Raw genomic sequence first — 22,062 nt, 5'->3', positions numbered from 1 at the left:
ATAAACACCAGGCCGTAAGCGAAGGGGGTGGGGAGCTCCCGGGCACAAGAATAGACTTCGATAAACTGGATGTGGTTCTGTGCCTTTAATCCCAGACCTCTGTGAGTATGAGGCAAAAAGAAGAAGAGAAAGAAGAGGGGGAGGAAGAAGGAGAGAAGGAATGAAGAAACAAAAAGCAAGCAATGAAAGAAGGATGGAAGGATGGAAGGAAGGAAGGAAAGAAGGAAGAAATGAAGGAAAGAAGAGACAGATATACACTAAACATGTTTCTCTCCAGCTCTTCAGACACAAAAGAGGCAGCTAGCATTTTGATGCACATTTTTTAAAAAATTCCATTTCTAACATGAAACTGTGGTATGCAAACATTTGTTAACTGCAAAACAAGGATCCTCCAGGGTTGGCTGAGCACCTCCCCTGTCATTCCTCAGATGGCGACGCACACAGAACATCCATCCAGGTTCGTAAGGCTTGGTGCGCCCCCAGTCACGCAGAGCTTTACAGATCTAAAAATCAAGCTATGACAATGTCCCTGAGGCTTGGATTCCATAGGACCATGAAAAGCAGTGCTAAGAAAGGTTGAACCTGGTTGCTTCAAATATTGAGTGTCTGTCAGGTGAAAGGCAGATTTGGTGCTGGTTAAAACTATACCATTCTTGGGGCTAGCAAGACGGTGAGGTCACTCAAATACCAGCTGTACCATGGTAGTGTGAGCTTGCAATCTCAGTGCTGGGCGGCAAGAGCCCATGTACACACAGATCCCTGGAGCCAGCTAACCTAAACTGCAACTGAGTTCCGGGCCTGTCTCAGAACACAAGGTGCACAGCCCCTAAGAAATGACATGACGTTAACCTCTGGCCTCCACACTCACAGGCACAAACATACATCCAGGTACACACACAAGCATGTGAGCATGCACATATATACAGAAGCACACGAATGTGTGCATGAACGCACTCACACTAAGCTGAAGCTCTAAGACCAATGAACACAGACAGGAGGAAGTGATGGTCAATATTAGTATTTTTATCATCTAGGAGAAAGAATAGAAAGTAGCCTTTTGCTGTGATGGTTCCTTGTTTTAAGGTTTATTTCGTACATCCTAAAGACTCATGACAAAACAATAATTCCAGGTATCTAGCTGAAATCAAATAATGGACATGGCAAAAGTGGGAGGAGCCACAGCACGCAACTGCAACCTGTTATTTGAAGGTGGATGACTAACAGCTCAGGAGCATGCCCCCAGGTCCATGCAGATGCCTCTGAGTGCACTGTCCTAGCAAGAAGAGACTCCAACCTTGGTCACCAAGTGACTTTGACTGTAAGACTTTCAAATGACACAGTGGTGTCTCAAACTCAGGCTAAAGAACACTCTCCTTGCTATGGACTGATGGAGTTTCCTGGTCTTCCAACAAAGCTACTACAAGGGGGTGCTTGGAGTTTAATGGGACCTCACAAAGGTTGCCCAGCTGGGAGGTTCCCATAGCTCACCGCAGAATGTATGTCTCTGTGTGAACAAAATCTGAGATGTTTAATTCTCCCTCCCTGAAGAAAAATTAAAAGCTTGCAGGGAGACTGGGTTGAGGAACTTCCATATGCAGAAGAGTGCCCCAGTTCTGACCCTCATTCTGGTCCCCTTTCAACCTCAGCCTATTCTTCTCAACAACCCACTTCTCGACCTCCATTGCTTTCCTCTTACAAATAGCTCGGTAGGAAAAGCTGCAATTTTTAGCATCTCTAAATCCTTCTAAGCACCAAATTCAAAGAGCTATTTTGGCAGGGGAAATGTAATAGGAAAGAGAATTTGGATGAAGGCTGGGAGGATCCAAGCTCTCTGCAGAGGGGCCCTTCAACTAAAGTGCATCTCCTGGCGCACCTGTCTCGGGAGGCTGGCTCCCTTCCCCATCCCAGGCTGCACTGATCTCTCCACTGTTGACCCTGAACTACTTCCCCTCGGCATCCTCGGCACCCATGCCTGTCCATTTTCTCTGAGTGTGTATAAAGTTGCCTTGCAGTGATGTTAGCTTCTGGAGAGCAAGGTCAAGTACAGGCAGCCCAGAGCTGCCGGGTCCACAAGACTCCTAGGGGCTCATTGGGAAACAAACAATTGGTGTGCCCTTAACACTTGGCTGTGAAGCTCACAGGAGCTGTTGGCAAGCCCTGGGTAGTTACCTCTGGTCTAGTTATGCCATCTATTATTCTATTGACACAGAAAAATTATGGTTATGGAGTGGGGCTCAGACGCTACTTGGAGGTGTTATAAAACCAAAGTAAAAACATAAAGTTTCTGAGACTCCAGAAAATTCCAAATGGCTTATCTCACCCCACATTTTCAGATAAATGGTAAGGAATGTGTACAGGCATTGGCCCCACAGCTTGGTATTTTCCATTGCAAGTGTTCAGTGGCCCTCGTAGCACTTTGTGTCCTGAAGAGGAGGGGATGTGACAGGAAAATTATTTTAAAAAGGAGTATCAAAATACAATGGCACTGACACTAAATGGATGATAGTGATGTGACACCACACACACACACACACACACACACACACACACCATACACTGTTCATACAGAAGGCATTTCTGACCACCACCACTCTTGGATCTGCATGTCATCTTGCCCCCATTGTGAGCCAAGGATGATGTCATGGCATCATTTTGTTAACATGGTTAACCATGAGCTTAGGATGTCCTTCATGTTCTCTATACACCTGCATTACCAATTTGTCTTATCTTTACCCTAAAACCACTTTCAATTCTATACTGGAGTGGGAGGGCATCCCCAAAAATCTTTTGGTTAAAAATATATATATAATATTCTAAGGGACCCACCATTCAACAATTGTTGATTTCATCTAGGATTGGGCCCAGTGCCTATGGGAAGATGTGGGGCTACAATATATGAATAGGAATATATAAAACCTTCATCTGTGGATGATCCATTAGAATTATGGGCAAACATAACCAGTCCACTGAACTGATAGAATCTATAATTTCAAGAAAACCACACAGTTAGCACATGACTGGGGAGGGGTTGTGACAATGAGGCTGAGTGTAACATGCAGGGAATGACTTGAGCTTGAAGGTGTACAAGGAAGAATATTCCACAAAGAAAGAGCATCCTGGAGAAGGAACAGTGAGCACAAAATTAGCTTAGGCTGGACAGACTGATGGGTTCCAGGGACTCCTGAGGGACTGTGCAGCAGCTGGACAGGGCCACAGTAAGAAGCTTATGATCTTCCTTACAACAGCATGACTCTGAGAGACCTGCCTACAACACTCACTCTGGAAGGCTCCATGAGTCATGCTGTCTCTGAGCCTGAAGAAAGCAGGGAGAGGCTGTCATGGTCAGGTCCTGTGTGAGCTAGATCCCCTAGCAGCTGAAGTGGCTGTTCCCACTGTAGTACCTCACACAGCTGCCCTGGGGGTCTCCAGTCTTTCTCTCCTCCCACATTTTCCTAGATGGGCTCAGTCTTCTGCATTTAAGGAGCATTTGTATTTTGGGGACTCCCTCTTGCTTCTGCCTCCTACGCATCTGCTGGGATAATGGGCATGTACCATTACCTCTGGCTTTCAAACTAACGTCTCCGTGACCATTGATATTTTCATCCACACATGGAAAAGAACTTGGACCAGAGAGAGAATCATTCATTTCATGCCAGTGTTCATAGGAAACTGTACAGTGAAATCCTCTAGAGATGGCAGTTGCTGAGTTCACTTGGCACATGTTAAGTTGGTTAAGAAGAGTTCCCACAGAACGACTATTAGTGTGACAGGGGAGTAGGAACTTAAAATGTTCAAGCAAGATTAGCATGTGTAAGAAGCCAGCTTGTGCAGAGAGACTGGAAGTGATTCCTCACCCAGCATCATCCAGCAAACAGAGTGCATGCTGAACAAAGCCCTTGAAATACAAACGGGATGGGAGGGGGGAACTGCTGAAGAGCCTACAGTTTTGCCAGGTAGCTGCTGGGGCTCTTTCCTCACCTCACCATCTCACTTACACTCTTGAAAGAGCCTTTTCCTCACTTAAGAGGCATGCGTGATCTTTTCTCCATCTCTCCTCCTGGTAGCTGTGGGATTTCCACCTAACCTGTACTTCTCTTTAAACTCCTAGTAGAACTGCCATTGATCTTCCTTCTGGGCCCCCTTTTCAACACTTTTATTAATGACACTAAGAATGCTGAAAAGGAGCCCCGGTTTTCTTGGTGACACTAGCTCTATTCCATGTGATCTATATAGTACAATCTGCTCTCTGATTGTAGACACCATCTGGTCACTGCCCTTGTTGCTTCCAGTGAATTTTTTGATATGTTGCTATCTGCAATTTTCTAGCTACATATTGAAGTGAGTGGTATTTTTTTTAAGTCTTTATTTCCATGGTTTTGCTTTTATCTAGGTGTCTGGATGTTTTTCATCTCAAACCCACAGTAGTGTCCTCTGAATTAAGACTATCACTTTGTTCTCAATGGGATAAATTATTTTTCTCAGACCTTCATGGTGTTTCTGGAAAGATAGACCATTGGATCAGAAGTTTCTGGAATTCTCTATGATTCTAACTCCCAGAAGGTGTACTGAATCAAGTCTATGAGTCCTTGTGTCCTCTGAATTGTATGAACAGACATGGGCTTGAACTTCATTCCCTTGTGTGTCAACCTTTAGTTAAAAATTTTTTATATCATTGCATCCATTTTTACCACTGATACTGTCTTACCACTTCCAGCCAGGGTTGTGAGTCTTTTAACAGGCGCTCAAAAGAATCAGAGCTATCTTTCTCCAAGAGACACTGTCAGTGCTTAGCATACTGCCCACCCTTTTCTCTGCTTTCCTAGTGCATTAGTGAGACTCCCGAGAGAAACAGAACAGGGGCACATGGTTAGACCCACAGTCATAGGAAAAGGATTCATCCAGGAATCCACTTATGGAATGATGGGAGTTGTCAAGTCAAAAGTCTGCAGGTTGGATAGCACAGGAGTGCAGGAGACTGCTGGAGTCAGCTACAGATTAACTTCATGCTGGGTCTGCAGCCTTTTGTTTTCCTTAGGCCTTCAAAGGACTGAGCTCAACCCATTCCCAGGAGGTTGGGCCACTTGCCCTGCTCAGAAGCTGGGACTTTAAGTGTCAGGTTTGTTTCAAACCACTTCACCACATCCATTCTGCCTGGTGTTTGGTCACCTACTTGGGCACTGAGAGGCCAAGCTGACAGGTAATGCCAACCATAGCTACTGTCCTCAGCATCACCACTGACTTCAAATGTCCTTTCCTGATGTGGTTTCTATTTGTTTCTGGTCCTGATGTGTGCCGATCTCTTTCTCTCTTCCCATTTTTGTCAGGAACCCAGAACTGGCAAACACAACGTCAGGATGCATGTCCCTGGAGTGTGGGTTTCTGTCTGCTAATGGGATTTTGACATTAATTTAGCAAAGGCCTATAGTATTTTCCTTCCACCTTTGTTTATACTCATTCACGAAAGCTGGGCTTGCGGGTCGGTTAGCGGTGCGAGACAAACATTATCAATGAAGAAACTGCCAATAATTACTGTTCCCAGTTCTTGTGTCCTGCACATCTCACCAGCAAGGCTTCATTTAAGATCAGCTTCTTTTTATTTGGTCCCAAGGTCCCATCATTATCCCAGCTACATGTCCCAAGTGCGGCACCCCCCTTGCAGGTTGCTCATTTGCTCCACACGCTCCCCATTTCAAGCTTCTAATAAGTAAATCTTTACACCTGGTCATGAGAGCCCTTCCGGCCTTCCTCAGATGTCTCTCACAACAGTTAGAAATTATAGGTTCCCCCCCTGGACTCCACTTAAGTTATTCTCTTTTTGAAAGTGTTCAGCTATTTCATCTGTAAGAAATATTCTTAATTTTGACATCTCACTCTGCCATGGATTGACAATTTAAGGGAAACAGCTCTCTCATCTGTCATGTCTTTCTCGAACAAGTGTGCTCCCAAACACATTTCTCAGTTGTAAAAAAAAAAAAAAATCACCCCCAGACTGCAATATCTATGCTGAAATGATACAAGTTTCAGTTTGCTTTCTGGGACGAATGCAGCTGGCTTGTTATTAAACAATTAGCTGCATGGCTGGTTGGATTTTGTAGGTTTCTGGTGCTAGAAAGTAGGCCCTGGGTGGGGGCAGGGCTGTGTTCTGTATGCTTGGGTTTCTAGAATATAGGCTGTTCAGTGTACAGGGGTAGCCTCCGTCACTCCACTGTTCAGGAAGTGGTCAGGGTGAGGAGGAATCAAGGACCCACATTGCCATCCCAGTCCTCCACTGTCTGCCCAAGCACACCCGAGCATCATCATTAGCCCTGGAGGGATTCTTCCCACATCCTCTGCCTGTGGAGAGCACCAGTGAGGTTGCGACAACAGGACTGTCTCCAGAGTAACAAACTGAAGTTCACAGAGAACAATCCTAGGTGAGCTTTACTTTGGTTCCATGGGTGGGAAAATCCTTGTTTCTCTGCATGGCTGGACAAGACCCAGGAGCCCTGTCCTTGTCAGAGATGATGGCTGGTGATTTCATTAAACACACACAACATTGGTGGACAATGTCCTCTGCCTGTGTTACAGGAAACAGACATGGTTGCTGACCTCCTCAAGTAGCCGAAGTGTCAGGTCTTGAGTTTAGTGGCAGCCGCTCACCCTTACACAGGGTGAGTAAGCTGGATGCTGGTCTCCTCTTTCCTACCTAGATGGCCTCCCGACTGAACTCTCCTGAGCCTCATTGGAAGACTGCACAGGTATTCCTTCTACCCAGAGATTTGGCAGGAGGAAGTGGGTTAGTAACAGGTATGCAGAGGGCCTATGTCCTGCTTGCCACATCTTAGCATTTAACCTTGAAAACGAGGCTCCAGAGTAGCCTGGATTCTGGGCTGCTTGCCCCTTTTGCTCAGTGCCCTAGAACAGAGCCTTCAGAACTCTTCTACCCAATGTTGGGCAGCAGCTGATACTTCAACTACAGGACACAGAAGTTCCCACCCCAAGTATCCTGCTTGGGCATTTCTTTTTTCTCTCCCAATAAGGATCACTGGGAGAAGATGTGCATCCAGTGGGATCAGTTTCAGACAAACTGTACCGACACCTCAGGGACTCAGTGTCTCTAAGCTGGGGCATCTGTTCTGTCCTGGACTCAGGTTCTGCTTGTAAGACAGATATAAATTAAAAACAAGAGGCTTAGATCTCTTCACTGAGGAGTGGGGAAATACAAGCCTCTTCTTACCTTTCTTAGGGAATTTACCTCACAGAACATGTGGCTGTTCATGTTGTGTCATCTCTTTAGAACAGGTCTTTTTGTGGATTGGACTGGGTCTCTTCCAGGTCCTGTGGTCCAGGAATACCTTGCTCTCCTCTTTGGAAGCCACTTGGAAGGAAGAGCGTTCTCTCCTCTCCCAGGTTCGCAGGCCAATCTCCTTGTGCACTCTGCTCCAGGCTGCAAAACCTCCTCCCACCATGGAGATAGGAAAGCCTGATTTTCCCCCAGGTGAGAGCATAAACACCCACCACAGATGCTAGTCCAACTATCAGAGGAGTTCAGGATGAGCCGGCAAATGACGCTCTTAAGCCATCTCACTTAAGCACTAGTTTCTGTGTATCGTTAAACATGAATTTAGTGGGTTTCATTTGCCTGGCTGCATGATGGAGTGACATTTCTCTCTCCTTAGAGCATACTGCCTGTGAGGTGCCAAGCTCTGTCTAATGCTCACTCAAACACCAAAAAGTAGTATTTGTCTCTGTGATCATTACGACAAGGATTTCTTAATTGAGAGAAGATTTGGGTTATAATTACACATTCCTCAATGGGCTCAACTATAAATATCCCTCAGGAGAATTCCAGAAGGGGAATTCCACCTGTTAGGGCGCAGAAAACAGTGTCCCAACACAAGCTGATTTGGACTTCAGATAGGGAGCCCAAGAAGAACTGCAGATGCAGGGCGTGGCTTTCCTAACCATCTGAAGATGAAGATACACTATGAACACCCTCAAGCTTTCTGAAATGCCATTAACCAAGGAAGACATAGCTGACACCATAGAGGAAGAGACTGAGGGCCACACCCATCCATAACAGCAAGAAGCTCTGTCCTAGGGCATAGCAGCTTCCACCAGTCCACTCATTTGCCCTATACCATCTTAGCCCCTCATAAGCTTCACATTGTATATGGCTCTTGTGGACTTAGCTATTAATAAACTTGTGTGCATTTTCTCCTGTTAATCTGCCCATTGTCTGTGTGTTTCACAGTCTCCACACTCAAATATTGGATTTATACAACAAAGCCGGAACCTTCCCACAATCCATTAGCATTTTTACTATGTCAAAACCATAATATTGAGCACATGTCTTCCATTTCTGTTCAGCATTAAGAAGAGCTCAAGAAAAGAAGAGGGAAGGAGAAGAAATATAGATTTATGCTATCACAAAAGCTTTCAGAATAGCATAGATTGTAAAAGGAATCTTCAGTGATCCGTAATAGTCTAAATTAGCCATCTGAGAGTGAGAACACTTTCTTCTAACTCAGTTCTAGGAAGAAATCTCCAGGGATCTAAAGACACTTTCACCATTATGGATTAGATCTTCAATGTCACCTGAAGATCCATGTGCTGAGGGCGTGGCCACCAGCCTCAGGTGCTGCTGAGAAGAAGTGGAACATCTAGAAAGATGGGGCATTGTCATGGTCAGCTTATATTGTCAACTTGACACAACCCAGAATGGCCTGGGAAGAGCCTCAATGAGGATTGTCAGTGGGCATATCTCTGGAAGGCTGCCTTAATTATTGAGTTTGCCAAGGCAGGAAGACCCAGCCCACTGTGGGTGGCACCATTCCCCAGGCCAGGGTCCTGAATTGTGTAAGGGTGGGGAAACTGAGCCAAGCACAAGTGAGCCAATGACCATCCTTGCATCTCTTTCTGCTCCCAAATATAGATCTAATGCAAGATGTGGATTGAAGGTCCTGTCTTGACATCCCCCAATAATGACTAATTGGAATTGTAAGCTGAAATCCAATACAGAATCCACTCCCTTGGAAGAAAACCTCCATAGAAAAATTCCATTCCACATCGACTTGCAGGGTGGTCCTAAAACAAACACTTTTCTCTCCTAAGTTGCTTTTTGTCAGAATATTTTGTCATAGCAACAGAAAGTAGGCTGCAACGGGCCTGGTAGAAGAAGGTGAAGTCATTGTGGGTGTGCTTTTGAAAGTTATTTTGGGGCTCTGTTCTCTCTCTTTGCTTCCTGCCACCATACGATTAGCAGTTTTGTTCCACTGGTGAACTTTGAAGGCACTGAGCCATTAAAATCACTATGCCTAACTAATGATATATCAAAACTTCTCAAGTCATGAGCCAAATAAGCCTCTCTTTCTTAATGTCCACAGATATGCCCCAGATGTTTTGTCATAGTCATGGAAAGCTGACTGACATATCTCCTGAATGGGCCAGTATTTCTGAATTTATCCCACGTGGTCCTAATGGAGGCTGATGTGTCCAAAGCAAAAGGAAGCTTTTCTATTGTCATCAGTTGACTGACCATGATGCCTCCTCCTCATGTTTTGCTCTGTTTTCCTCCTCTAACTCCAGTGACCATCATTTCAGATGCTGCACCTACCACTAGAGTGTACAGAAGACAGGTCCCAAGCCACAGAGATGCCCCGATGCCTCAACACTGCTGCATCTAAGACTGAATCCATTTGTAGGCATAAGCTTTCCAGAAAACTCCATTCTACCAATATCTGCACAGTAGCCCTGGAACATTTCTCAGCACTTTGGATGTTTTAGTCCCAGTAAAGCTTTAGGAATACATTAACTCTCACTAGCATTATTATTGTAACAGGCAATGTTAAAATTTGCACAAGACTATTTCAACATGTCTCCTGATATGTACAAAGAAGACTCCATGATATGCCTTTGTGACTGAATCTAGAATGGGGTGTCCAATCTGTGATCATTAACATTTCCTAGAATATGCTTTAAAAAATACTAAATAGTCACAACTAAAGGTAAACCCCTATAGAAAATACTTTAACTTTCCTTCATAATAAAACTCCAAAATGAAAGACATCTCTGACCTTAATTTCACCCATGGAAGCACTATCCCATCAACCAAGTTTAAAATGGAATGCTCACACTTGGGGCCTCACAGCTCATGAGTCCTAATGCTACTGAAAAGTGTGCCTTAGATGAGGTAGAAGGAGAAGGGTTGAAAATAAGTGTTTCCCCCAGCAGAATATAAAGAAGCAGGCATCCATAGTCACACAATGTTCTCTTTGTTCTCTGCTGATGTGTGTCCCCTGTGTCCCCAACAGTCTTGGCTCCCTACAACACAGAAGGAGCACTGTAATTTGTATGATAATTCATAATTCTTTACTTTTTTCTTCTTGAAAATTTCACCTTCCATCAGGAATAACACAGCAATACCCATTTTATAGCATTTAAAATTCTAGCTTTATATATGCATAATACATTGTTTTTGTTCTTTTTATTAGCATGTTAATTACTGTAATGGGTTCTGTCAGGACATTTCTATACATGATGTGGTGGTTTGAATGAGACTATATATATATATAAACACACCCTTGGTTCCCAATAGTGGAATTGTTTAGGAAAGATTAGGAAGGTGTGGCCTTGTTAGAGGTGTGTCAGCAAGCATGGGCTCTCTCTCTCCCTCCCTCCCTTCCTCCCTCTCTCCCTCTTTCCCTCCCTCTCTCCCTTCTACTTTCTGCCTGTCCCTTTCTGTCTCTCTGTTCCTTTCCCTCCTTCCTTTCCTCTTTCTCTGTTTCTCTTTGTCTGTCTCTCTTTCTGTGTCTGTCTCTGTGTCTCTGTCTGTCTGTCTGTCTCTGTCAGTCTCTGTCTTTCTGTCTCTGTCGCTCTGTCTCTCTCTTTCTCCACCTGCTGCCTGCAGATCAGGATATAAAACTCTCAGCTACTGCTCTAGCACCATGCTTGTCTGCTTCCACCATGAGGATCATGAATTGACCCTCTAAAACTGTAAGCAAGGTCTCAGTTCAGCAATTCCTTTTGGAACAGTTGCCTTGGTCACGATGTCTTCTCACAACAACAGAGCAGTAACCAAGAAACATGCCTACAATGAACTTTTAATCACATCATTACCCTCTCTTCTGTCCCCCTATTCCCAGAGATCTGCTTTCTTTTCCAATGACACTCAATTCTCTTCTGCTTTCTTTCCATTTTTCATTTTTGTTTTTGCTTATTTTGGGGTTTTTGTTTCTAGTTTTTGTTTTGTTTTTATCCAGTAAGTTTCACCAGGGTTGCTTACAGGAGTAAAGTTTGAAGGCTGTTTACAGGATCCTTGTCACCTTACTAGTGGCTACAATACCTAAGAAAATGTCCCCCTCCCCCACCGAATTAATATTAGCCATATATAAATCATCAGAGATGGGCAGAACCCAGTGAGCCCCTCCTCCCTCCATGAAAGGATATCTGTGGCCCCAATCTTACGCAGCTCTTATTCAGGTAACCATAGCTGCTGTGAGTTCAAGACATGGTCCTTACCCAGAAGTCAGTGTTCTATGATGCTTCTTCCTTCCTCTTCTCTTCCACCCCTTCTTTCGTGCTGTTTACATTCCACATTGCTTTAAAGCTTCCTTCTTTTATACAAGTTTGTTTGATAATGCCTTCATGTTTTTTAATGTAAAGTCATTAATTTTTGCTGTACTGTATCCTGCTACATAAAGACTAGTATATTTACGGACCCTCCCTTTGATGGAGAGTCAGTCAATTCAAGCTCAAGGTCCCTAAAAACATCCCTATCACAAACATCCTTACAAGTCTCTCACGGGGGAACATCTGCCTGGAATTCTCTTGCAAAATACTCAGGGGTTAGATGGCTAGCTGCGAAGTAGATCCTCAACTTCTGCCCCACTATGAAGATTCCAAAATTTAACAGCCCGTCCCATCAGCTGTGCACAGGGTTCTCGCTGCTAAATATCTGCACCAAAAATCAGTATTACACATCTTTTTAAAACCTCAGGCGCCACTGGATGCTTCCTTGTTGTAATTCCAATTTTCATTTTCCTAGTTATGGTAATGAAGTTGAATTGCTCAAATGCACTTTTGTAAAATTCCATTTGTCCAGAGGAATACTCTCTACAGATCCAGAGTGCAGACTTGGGATGGCCTGGCAAAGAGGACAGAAGTCTTCTTACATATTCTAGTGTTTTCTATAGGTGCCTGGGTAGGTATTCCCAAGAAACCTTCTGCATGGCTGAGGAAGCCCACAGCCGTGCAGGTAGCTAAGGGCTGGTCTACACTGTCAATCTGACTGGATTCAGAACCACCCAGGAAGCATATCTTTGCATATGTTTCCCAAGCAGGTTTAACCAGGAAGGGAAGACCCACCTAAAGGTTGGCTCAGTCTCCGGTGAATAAGAGGAGGATGCCTCAACACCAGCATCCATCTTGTGGACTCCCACTCCCACAGCTGAAGCCACTTCTGCTGTTTCTGACAGTGAAGTTTATGCCCCAGAACTGTGAACCAGACAAACTCTTCCTTCCTTTCTTGCACTGCACCCATTTGTTATTTTGTCACAGCAAGAGACAGGTGACTAACACAGTGGGTTTTCATTTCCTCCCATCCCATGAACTGAGGGAGGTCTGCTTTCTTCTCCGCTAGAAGATTCTAACAAGCACATGGTGCTACTAATGGCAGAAACATCCATGCCTGCAAGCTGCTGCTGAAGATGCTTGGAGATGCTGCAAATACACAGCCAGGGAGAGATGGCTCCTATGCTCCCCAGAGCCATGCCCATCTTCCAGGCTGTATGTGTTTCCCTATAGGTCTAGACAAGAGAGAATTGCATGAACTGCAAAGCACTATTCTTATAAGTGTTAACTTTTCTTTTGCCTTAGCACTGAGAATCTAGCATACAATCAGGGAGCCTTGGAGGAAAGACGGGAAATGGTTGGTTTGCTTTATGTGGGTTCATGGATGGGAAGTTTCACTACGTGCTGTTCATATATAAACAACATCACACAATAACAAGTATTTGAAGTAAGTTTTCTGCTCACTGAAAGACAGTCTTCTCTAGTCAGGGTCGGGGTAAGGTGAGAGAGAGAGAGAGAGAGAGAGAGAGAGAGAGAGAGAGAGAGAGAGAGGTCTCCAATTCTTAGCTGCAATTCCAGTGGAGACTCTGCTGGCCCCAGCTTCTCCCCTGTGTCCTGCCCACCGCAGTCACAGCCAGTGCAGCTGGTGCAGTGCCAACTGACACCACAGCCAGCCCAGCATGCCAGCAGTACCCTTTGATTTTCACAGATGAGTAACACTCAACTGCAAACAGGAGCATCCTTGGCACCCCTGTCTTAGCATAGAGTTGCTATTTTTATTTAATAGTCAGAAAGTCAAGCAATCAAAGGATGGTGATCTACAACATCTCTTGTCCAGCAGATCTGCAGCTGGGCCCAACAAACTGAGTGCACCATGGGAGTATGTACAGCATACATGACGTACGTGTAAAGAGGGCAGCAAAGCTAAAGTGTGCACATACTATTGACAACCCTGCCTGGGACATATACACATTTACATCATCTCTCTGTCTCTGTCTCTGTCTCTGTCTCTGTCTCTGTCTCTGTCCCTCTCTCTCTCTCTCTCTCTCTCTCTCTCTCTCTCTCTCTCTCTCTCTCTCTCTTTCTCTGTGTGTGTGTGTGTGTGTGTGTGTGTGTGTGTGTGTATGTATGTGTGTGTGTGCGCGTGAGCACACATGTCAGAGATCAACCTCCACTGCTGTTTCTCAGGTTCAGTTCACCTTGTCTTGTGAAATGGTCCCTCATTAGCTTGGAATTAACAGAGTAGCTTAGTCTGGCTGGCTGTGAGTGCCAGAATCCTCTCTCTGCCCTGCCCCCTCCCAGCTGCCCCCTGCCAGTACTCACACCAGCATGCACGCCTGGTATTTTCTGACATGAGTTCTGGATACTGAATCCAGGTTCGTAAGCTTGTACAGATAGCTCTTTCCTGGCCAAGGTGAGCTCTCCCTGACCCCATCGACTTTGTTTACCTGTAACAGAAGCCTAAAGATACAGAAGGATAGCCACCCTCCACTAAGGGGGGAGCTGAATGGAATTAAATCCATGAAAAATTCTAGAACCTTTACAGCTGGTCCCACTCTTGTCGCCTACTGACTCTGTGCTACTATTATATTGTTCCCACTTGGTGACACTTGCTGCCAAGCCTGAGCACCTGAGTTCAAGCCCAGGAACCACATGGTGAAAGAAAGAACCAACTGCTGCGAGTTGTCCTGTGGTCTCCACAAGTGGGCTGTGGCACTTGTGTATGTGTGTGTATGTGTTGTGGGGTGGGGGGTGGGGGAGGTATTCATTTACAAATAAAGGAAGGGACTGGAAAGTTGCCTCTGTGCTTAGAGCACTGGCTGTTCTCCCAGAGGACCCAGTTTAGTTCCCAGCACCCACAGGGTAGTTCATAACTGCTTATTAACTCCAGTTTTAGGGGATCCACTGCCCTCTTCTGGCCTCCATAGACAGTGCATGTATGTGGTACATAGGCATGCATGCAGGCAAAACAACAACAACAAAAAAAACCACCACCACCAACAACAACAACAAAACCCATACACCTAAAATAAAAACAAAAAGGAGCTAAAGGAATGCTAATGTTTGCCGTGATTTAAATATCACACACACGTTGAAACATCTCAGCCCTGTAAATATGTGTAGTCTTTAAGTCTGAATTGGTTAAAAAGTAAATAAGACACCTCTGCCTGTTTGCTCAGCACCATTTCTCACCACCATCACTGGCCCTCTCCTGTAGAGTGCCTCTTCGTTTCTCCCCCTCCTCTCCTGCCTCTGTTCCAGCCTCTTTCTGGATTGTACCTCCTGCAGGCTTTACTGTGCCTCTGTCAGGAGGCTTCCCACTCAATGATAGGATTATTTCCTTGGACCTGATGACAACGTACACTGGCCTCTGCCCCAGCTGCAGGCAGAAACACCATTAACCCTACTCTGCTGAGAACGAGGTATTGGGCAGAATGGTGGTGCTACTGTAGGCTGAAAGCTTCCATTCTCAATTAGGGAGTCTCAAGTTTCCAGCTCATATATGGCCCCTGGGTTTCCTCCAGTGGCTCTGTAATGCAGTCATTCTAAAACATGCTGTGTTCTTGAGGATTTCCTCTCTATCCTCAGGAGGAGTGAGGTTGGATGGTAAAGGGATGCTGGGTGACCCTGTGTGCCCCACGTTCTTAGCCCAGCATATACAGTTCATGGGTGTGGTCTGGCTAGGCAGATAGCACCAGTTCCTATAACCAGGACTTCAAATCTTCCCACATTACAAATTTATTTTAAATTATTAAGTTGAAATGAAACAAATGTTCTGAGGTGAATTAATTTTCTTCTCCAAAGAAAAGGGCTTGAAGGCCAGAGTTATTTTCTTCCATGAACTAGGTAAACCCTTTGATTTTAGGATAACAGTGTGTATGGAGTATTTTTTTCATGCTGCCTGATCCATTAAGAATATTTCCACACAATAAAACACCAAGCTTTGCTCTCAAGCTCAGCCTGTCCTGAGTAGCCTTCCAGAAAGTTCTCCTAACCTTTCAGTTAGCAGATGCTCCGAGCCGAGGGGCCTCGGAAGAACCAATGGAGTCAGTAGTTGGCTGTGGTGTCCCCCAGTCCACCACTCCTACTGGTAATAACAGCTCAAATACTAAGGGTGAGCAGGTATAAGGCAGAGTGGTACATGTGCAGAACAGGTTTCAGAGAGGGGAGTGGCTATGGGACAGCAAGTTACTAATTTAGCATAATTATGGGTCCAAACACAGAGACCCATGGCCACATGAGCAAAAGCCTGATCAGACTCTGGAGAAGACATGTCAGCCTTCTCCACTGAAGTTCCACCTAAGACAACTTATAAAGCATCCTGAGTTGACCACCTCCTTCTGGCCTGGCCTTGAGAGCTTCTTTGTGCTAATTTCACCAATGTGCATGTGTGTGTGTGTGTGTGTGTGTGTGTGTGATTGTGCTTACATGGCAATCATTTCATGACTGAGACATGGCTCCAGCCTCAATTTTTTTAACTAGTGGTTTATATATTTAAAATGTTTCTGCTCCTGGAAAGTTATATGTGTGTCTCAGACTAATGTCCAGCCAGCTGTCCTGCATAGAAAGTAACATAGAGAGTCACATAGACAGTAACATAGAGAGTAACATAGTAACAAAGAGAGTAACACAGATAGTAATAGAGAGTAACATAGAGAATAACACAGAGAGTAATAGAGAGTAACAGAGATGGTAACATAGAGAGTAACATAGTAACACAGAGAGTAACATAGAAAGAGCAACTTAGATAGTAACACAGACAGTAACATAGTAAGTAACATAGAGAGTAACACAGAGAGTAACATAGAGAGTCACATAGATAATAACGCTTAGATGGTAATATAAATATATGAAGAAGATAGATATCTGAGGAGGGACGATGTTAGGAACAGATGCTGCAGAGCCAGGAAATAGGGAGAATCCACTTGTGTCTCCATAATGGGCACACAGGGAAGATGCTCAGAAACCTGGACTTTCTGAGCCATCTATACACCTGGACCCACTTTCAGAAGGTGTATCATCTGCAAACACTAACCAGCAATGCCTGTGTTAACAGCCAGTGTGAGGAGCTCCATGTCACTGCCAAGTGAGAGGCAGCAGCAGGATTGCCACTAAGTTCCCTGGGGCAGAGGAGCCCAGTTCCGATCCAGGCTCCACCCCTGTAATTCATCTAGCAAGCAGAGATGTTGTTTCCAGGGAGGGCTCCGCAGCAGGGTGTGGCACCGCACGAAGAACTTGCCTAAAAGTCTCCAGGACTCTCTGTGCGTTATACCCACTATATGTGGGCCGCTTTGACCACTGATGTCCATGAGCCGAAGGAAAGAAAACTCCGACTTTGGACAGTTCTGATCCAGGGCCAGTAACCAGAACAGGAAGGGGAAAACATCACATCCGAGGGGCTGTTAGATTCACAGTATCACAGGGACATCCAGCCAGGGATAAAAGACACAAACTGAGTTGCAGAAGTTATAAGAAAAACTCGAGTTTTCCCTGCACCAAGGATTTCCGCCCACAGCCTCTTTTAAGGCTGTTACTGATGGGCCCTGAGATGGTCAAGGACCCAGGTGTCTTGCAGACTTCTGAGCACTGAAGAGACACATACACCCTGATCTCCTACCACATATGTGAGGATCCACCATGGCGGGTATTGAAGACCGGAGCAATCCCCAAGGCTTGGTTCTGATCCAACTTTTCCCCAGCAACTTGGTGTCAGGAAAAAGCTCACAGGAACAGAGCCGCCAGGAGATTTAACAGGGAGCTACAGTGGCCTTTATACAATAAGACTGCCCACTGGACCCACTTCAAGAGGAGGCACCCCTGCATGTTAGTGGGACAGCAACCCACCAGCCACAAAGGGGTGCTGGATTGAAAATGTGCATCCGAGGACCTAAGATGTTTCAAGGGAAAACTTTATAAAGACTGTATTACTTTAAAGGCAATGTTTTGCTCCATGAGAATAGAGCATCTTGATTTCTCTCATAGCGTATGAAATGGCAAGTTGAAAGGTTAGTCTGCTGATATCCAGAATATTTGAAGTTCGTGAAACAGACTTCTGCCAAGAATGAAGGGGAAGCTGTGGGTTGATTTCACTGATCGCATTTCTTACTACTCGTAGACTAGCACAAAATAAGACCAGGGAGCAAAACAGTACATTTGCCTCCTCTAAGTCACCCAGTGCAATCGGAGATGAACTTTTTCAACAACGTAGAGGAAGTAAAATGTGGTAAACATGAGCCTTCACCTCGGCAATGAGGCATAGACAGGACCAGTCTTGGCTTGCTGTCTAGTCCTTGTGGGCATCTTGTGAAACACAGGTCTACAAGGGCCACACATAGACCCACATGTGGGAAGAGACTGTCAGTCACTAGGCTGGCCTCCCCACAACCACTGGGCATGGTCAAGTCTGCTCTGCCAGTTCTCTTGAGGACTCAGAAGTCAGGCTTGGCTTTCTCCGTATGTAGAAGCCCTGACCACTCACTGTGAGGCATTCTGCTGCTCTCTGAGGCACTCACCTGTCAGAACCAGGCGTAAATCACGCCGTCCTCACAGCAAATGCCAGATATCGCCTGAATTCCAATCAAGACTGGAGTGCCAAGAACTGCCAGTCATCCAACCCAGGCGAGACTGTGATTAACAAGCTTTCCAAGGCAACTGATGAAAAATTAGAAGCCAACAAGCCCCAAATTAACGGAGCAAGCATGAAAGTGCCATTCGATGGAAGCCACAGAGACTCAGTGGGAACATGAAATTCAAATGAGTTACAGACCGCACTCTTACTTATCAACTTAGGAGTTGATAAATAAGGCATTTAAAGGTATAGTGACCTCACATCTTCTCTCGCTCTCTATCCAACCAAAAGGCTGGTTGCCACAGAATCTCCTGGGCTCAGTTCGGCCGGCCCTAATGACAGGAATGTGCAGGGCAGAGGGAAGGGCGAGAGTAAGCATCACATGGGTAGCCATAGTCAAAGAGCAAGCAACATACACGGTGAGCAAGCCTCTCAGCATTTCAGAGGGAGGGAGGGAGTGTAAATGGCGCTGTCACACATTTTTAAGAGACATAAAGACATCTCTATTCTACAGCATACCATGCCCGCTCTGGTGACAAAATACTCCTGTGACACTAGATTTCTATGACCATTGATAACATGTTATTTAGATAAGTAACCTTAATCCATGCCTTCAGCCTCATAGCTAAATGTTCCAGTTTGACTAGCATGCCATGGCAGGATATGAAAAGAGACCATGGTGTGAGTGGGCACTGTACAGCGGGCACACTTCATATTATCTGGTTATACACACTTATGCTGATCACCATAACAGACCAAAAGACGGCTAAAGACATAAGGAAAGCAGGTATATTTTCACAGACAACTTAGTCAGGCCAGACCAAGAAGAGGTGCTGACTAAGGGCTTGTGGAGTGGGGTAACTTCACAGATCTTGTATGCCACGCTCAGTCAGGTCCTGAGCTAAACCGGCAGCTTTCTTTGTGCCAGGCAACAGGTGCCTTGCTGAGGGTTGGGTATGTTTTACAAATAGAACAAACACACTCTCGTTTCATGTTTCTCTATGTTTAAAGGGAAACTTCAAATTGGGCAGACTGGCTCTCCCAAACACACCTTAAACAACTACAGACCTTCCTTGACACACACTTTCTTCTATTTCTTGCTCAATGTTCTGAAGTAGCATGTCAGTCGCTCCTTGCCCCTGCTTCATACAAACCAGACAACACACAGGGTAACACGAAGGCTCTTCATCTCCTCTGAACACCCCGAGGGCAAAAACATCACCCATGTAAACATACACACAGGATCATCGCAGCTCAGCTGGATGGAGACTTCCCAGTCCTTACCAGGAGAACCCTGTACTCTGACCTCTGGGCCCATGCCTCAGGCCACTGGCACCACCAGCAGGGATGCTGAAGCCAGATCAGTCAGCCACAAGCAGCCTGGGGTTATCTTGGTGAGAAGGCAGGACAGTGGCCCTTAAGTTGACAAAGTTGTCACTGCCAAGATGCCCCTTGGCTCACAGACCTGAGGTTCTGGGAATCCTCAGAGGTCTTCCATCCTTCAGGGGCACTTGCAATCACTGCCCCCTACCTAAGAGTCAGTCATCTTTGTGCAATCATCTTTCCTAAAGCCAGGGGGGGCTGAGGTGGGGAAGGCCCCTGACTGCTGGGCAGCTGTGGACTTGGTGTCCCCCTCCAGTCTGTATTTTGCCATAGTGAGTATCCTGAAGGCTAAAACCCCACAGGTCTCCTCTCAGTCCTGACTTGCACCCAGGAGACCAGGCAAAGGCATTAGGGCCCAGAGGTAGGTACTTCCTGTCTAAAGCAACATCCTATCTCTGTGCCTGCCCCCAGAACAGCCCTGGGGATGTCATTGGAACTCAACAGACACAGGCAAGAGAGCAGCCTGTGCCCAAAGCAACAAAGCCACATGCCCAGAAGACAGCAACCGCCAAACCACCAACTTCCCACTCACAAACAGAAGCTGGGTTATTAGCACCCATCAGAGCCAAGTGGGAAGTCCGGCCGTGGGTATGTGAACACCAACCAGGTCTCAGACTTCCCTGGGAAATTCAGGACTCCTGAGGTCTGACCCTCCCCACCCAATCCCCCCAACACACTGCTTCTCAATGTGGGTTCCCGCCCCACAGCACTCACCATCATGTTACCCTGCATCTTAGCGGTCTTAATCATTGCTTTTTCCTTCATTGTGCCCCCAGTCTTGCAGCTGACTTCTGGCCCAGGAAAGAGTAACTTAATCCATTGTTCTGGTGAGGACCCAAGTGTAGACCCCAGTCGTGATTACTGGGCGGAGATGGCGGGTTTTTTTTTTTTTTTCCGAAGAAAACACAATCTGTCAGGTCCTGGTTTTCCTGTCCCCGTGGATTCCCAGGTAGATTCCACTGAAATCAACTCCTGTCGGTGGCTGCCAGGAAAGCGGAATCCGGAGCCAGGCGCTGGGGGTGCGGCTTGTAACAAAAAACAAGCTGGGAACTGCGGAGCAGAGCGAGGACGTGGCTGCCTGCTAGCAAAGGCGTGTGTCCCCGGGGCTAGCTCTCAACATGCTGTGAGTGACAGCAGTGTGGCCAGCGCCTTGTGCACTCCAGGACTCTGGGCGGAGATGCTTTGCTGGCAGCGCTGGTTCCCAAGGGCGGCGACACCAGTGTGTGTGTGTGTGTGTGTGTGTGTGTGTGTGTGTGTGTGTGTGTGTGTGTGTGTGTGTACACGCGTGCGCGTGCTGGCCTCAGCCTCTCCTGAGAAGGACCTGGAAGCCCTGGGCTGCAGCACGCTTCAGCTAGCTTAGCTGCCAAGGGGATGGCCAGCAAGAAGGAGACAACAAAACAGGCTCCAGGGAGATCTCTGTGGGTGGAGCCACCGGAGATTAGGATAGATGAGCCGCCACCAGTCTGGGGCTGAGCCCCACAGACTAGGGAGTAGAGAGGCTCCACAAGCTTGCAGCCCGCTGAGAGTCTGACTGAGAAGCTGGGGGTAAGTGGGTGGAGCCTGCACGGCAGCTGATAAATAATGTGGTTTCGGGTTACTATGGGACACACTTGGTGTCTCCATGGTTGCACCAGGGGCGCCTTGAAGTCAGTGGCCTTGGCAGTGACAACAGCACCCTACAGAGCCCCTTGCTATGTCCCCAGAGCCCCACTGTGAAGCCTGCATCCAACCCTAGTCACTGCCCTCCAGACCTCCACCTAGCCACCTTCCTAGGAACTACTTTGTTTCTTCAGTTCTGTCTCTCACGCCAGCACCCTCCTCCTTAGGCAAGCCGCCCCCTCCCCCAAACTCCAGACCCACTTTTATTTCCCCAGCCTTCTCCAGGGTAGCCAAGCCAGGATTCTGGGAATGCCTAGCAGACCGTTCACAACTGCTCTTTGTTCGGCATTATCTCACACAGCAGGGAGCTCCAGGGTGTCCCGGCAGAAGTCTGACTCTTTTACCGATGGACCTAGAGTGCTCCCAAACCCAAAGGAACTCCGGCTCATGGAGGTGTGTGAAGTGCGCCCTCGCCTGCCAGGGAAGGGAATGGCGGGAGCCGGTCTGGTAAGGCTTTTGAATACTTCTCTCCGCCTTTTTAACATTCACGAAAGATCTTTTGTAAGAAAGAAACAGGAGGCCAGGGCTCAGAAGTGGCTTAAGCTGATTCCTAAACCATGCACGTGCGGAGCACAGTGTGTAGCTATGCAGACTAACACCATGCCTGCGTACTCAAAGCCATTGGCAGGTGGTACACAGGTATAAAATGAAGATCTGGGTTACAGAGATGAACGGAGGAGAAAAACTGAGGACAAACACTTGGAAAGCAGCCTGTGCAGTATGCATGTCTACAGTGTACGCATGGTCTTTTCTGGGAAGTAATTTCTGGTAAGGTTATTTCTCTCCTGGCCACTACAGCAAGATACTGTAAACAGAAATGTGTTCTTGCAGTGCTAGAGGCAAGGGATAAACCCCTTTCCCAAACACAAGGTGTGCCCCTCCAGTGAAACGGGCTGCTGCTT

At 46.4% G+C, this 22,062-nt stretch overlaps 1 protein-coding gene across 2 annotated transcripts in view; it reads right to left on the bottom strand.

The window, feature by feature from the left end:
• The window catches only part of DPP6 (dipeptidyl peptidase like 6), an 830,087-nt gene that overhangs the window by 727,782 nt on the left and 80,243 nt on the right, over positions 1 to 22,062 (bottom strand). Inside the window, exon 1 of one of the 2 annotated variants that reach the window (XM_084787791.1) lies at positions 20,216 to 20,704. The exons of the other annotated variant lie outside the window; for it this stretch is intronic. Coding sequence (XP_084643917.1) covers positions 20,216 to 20,266 — 51 coding nt within the window. The 5' untranslated portion in view covers positions 20,267 to 20,704. Of the gene's footprint in view, positions 1 to 20,215; positions 20,705 to 22,062 lie in introns of those variants that run through there. 2 annotated transcript variants of the gene reach the window in all.

Source organism: Acomys minous (genome assembly GCF_964271855.1).
Source record: "Acomys minous genome assembly, chromosome: 6".
NCBI lineage: Eukaryota > Metazoa > Chordata > Mammalia > Rodentia > Muridae > Acomys > Acomys minous.
Note: the sequence above shows the minus strand (reverse complement) of the source record. Positions and strands in the feature narration are given on the sequence as shown.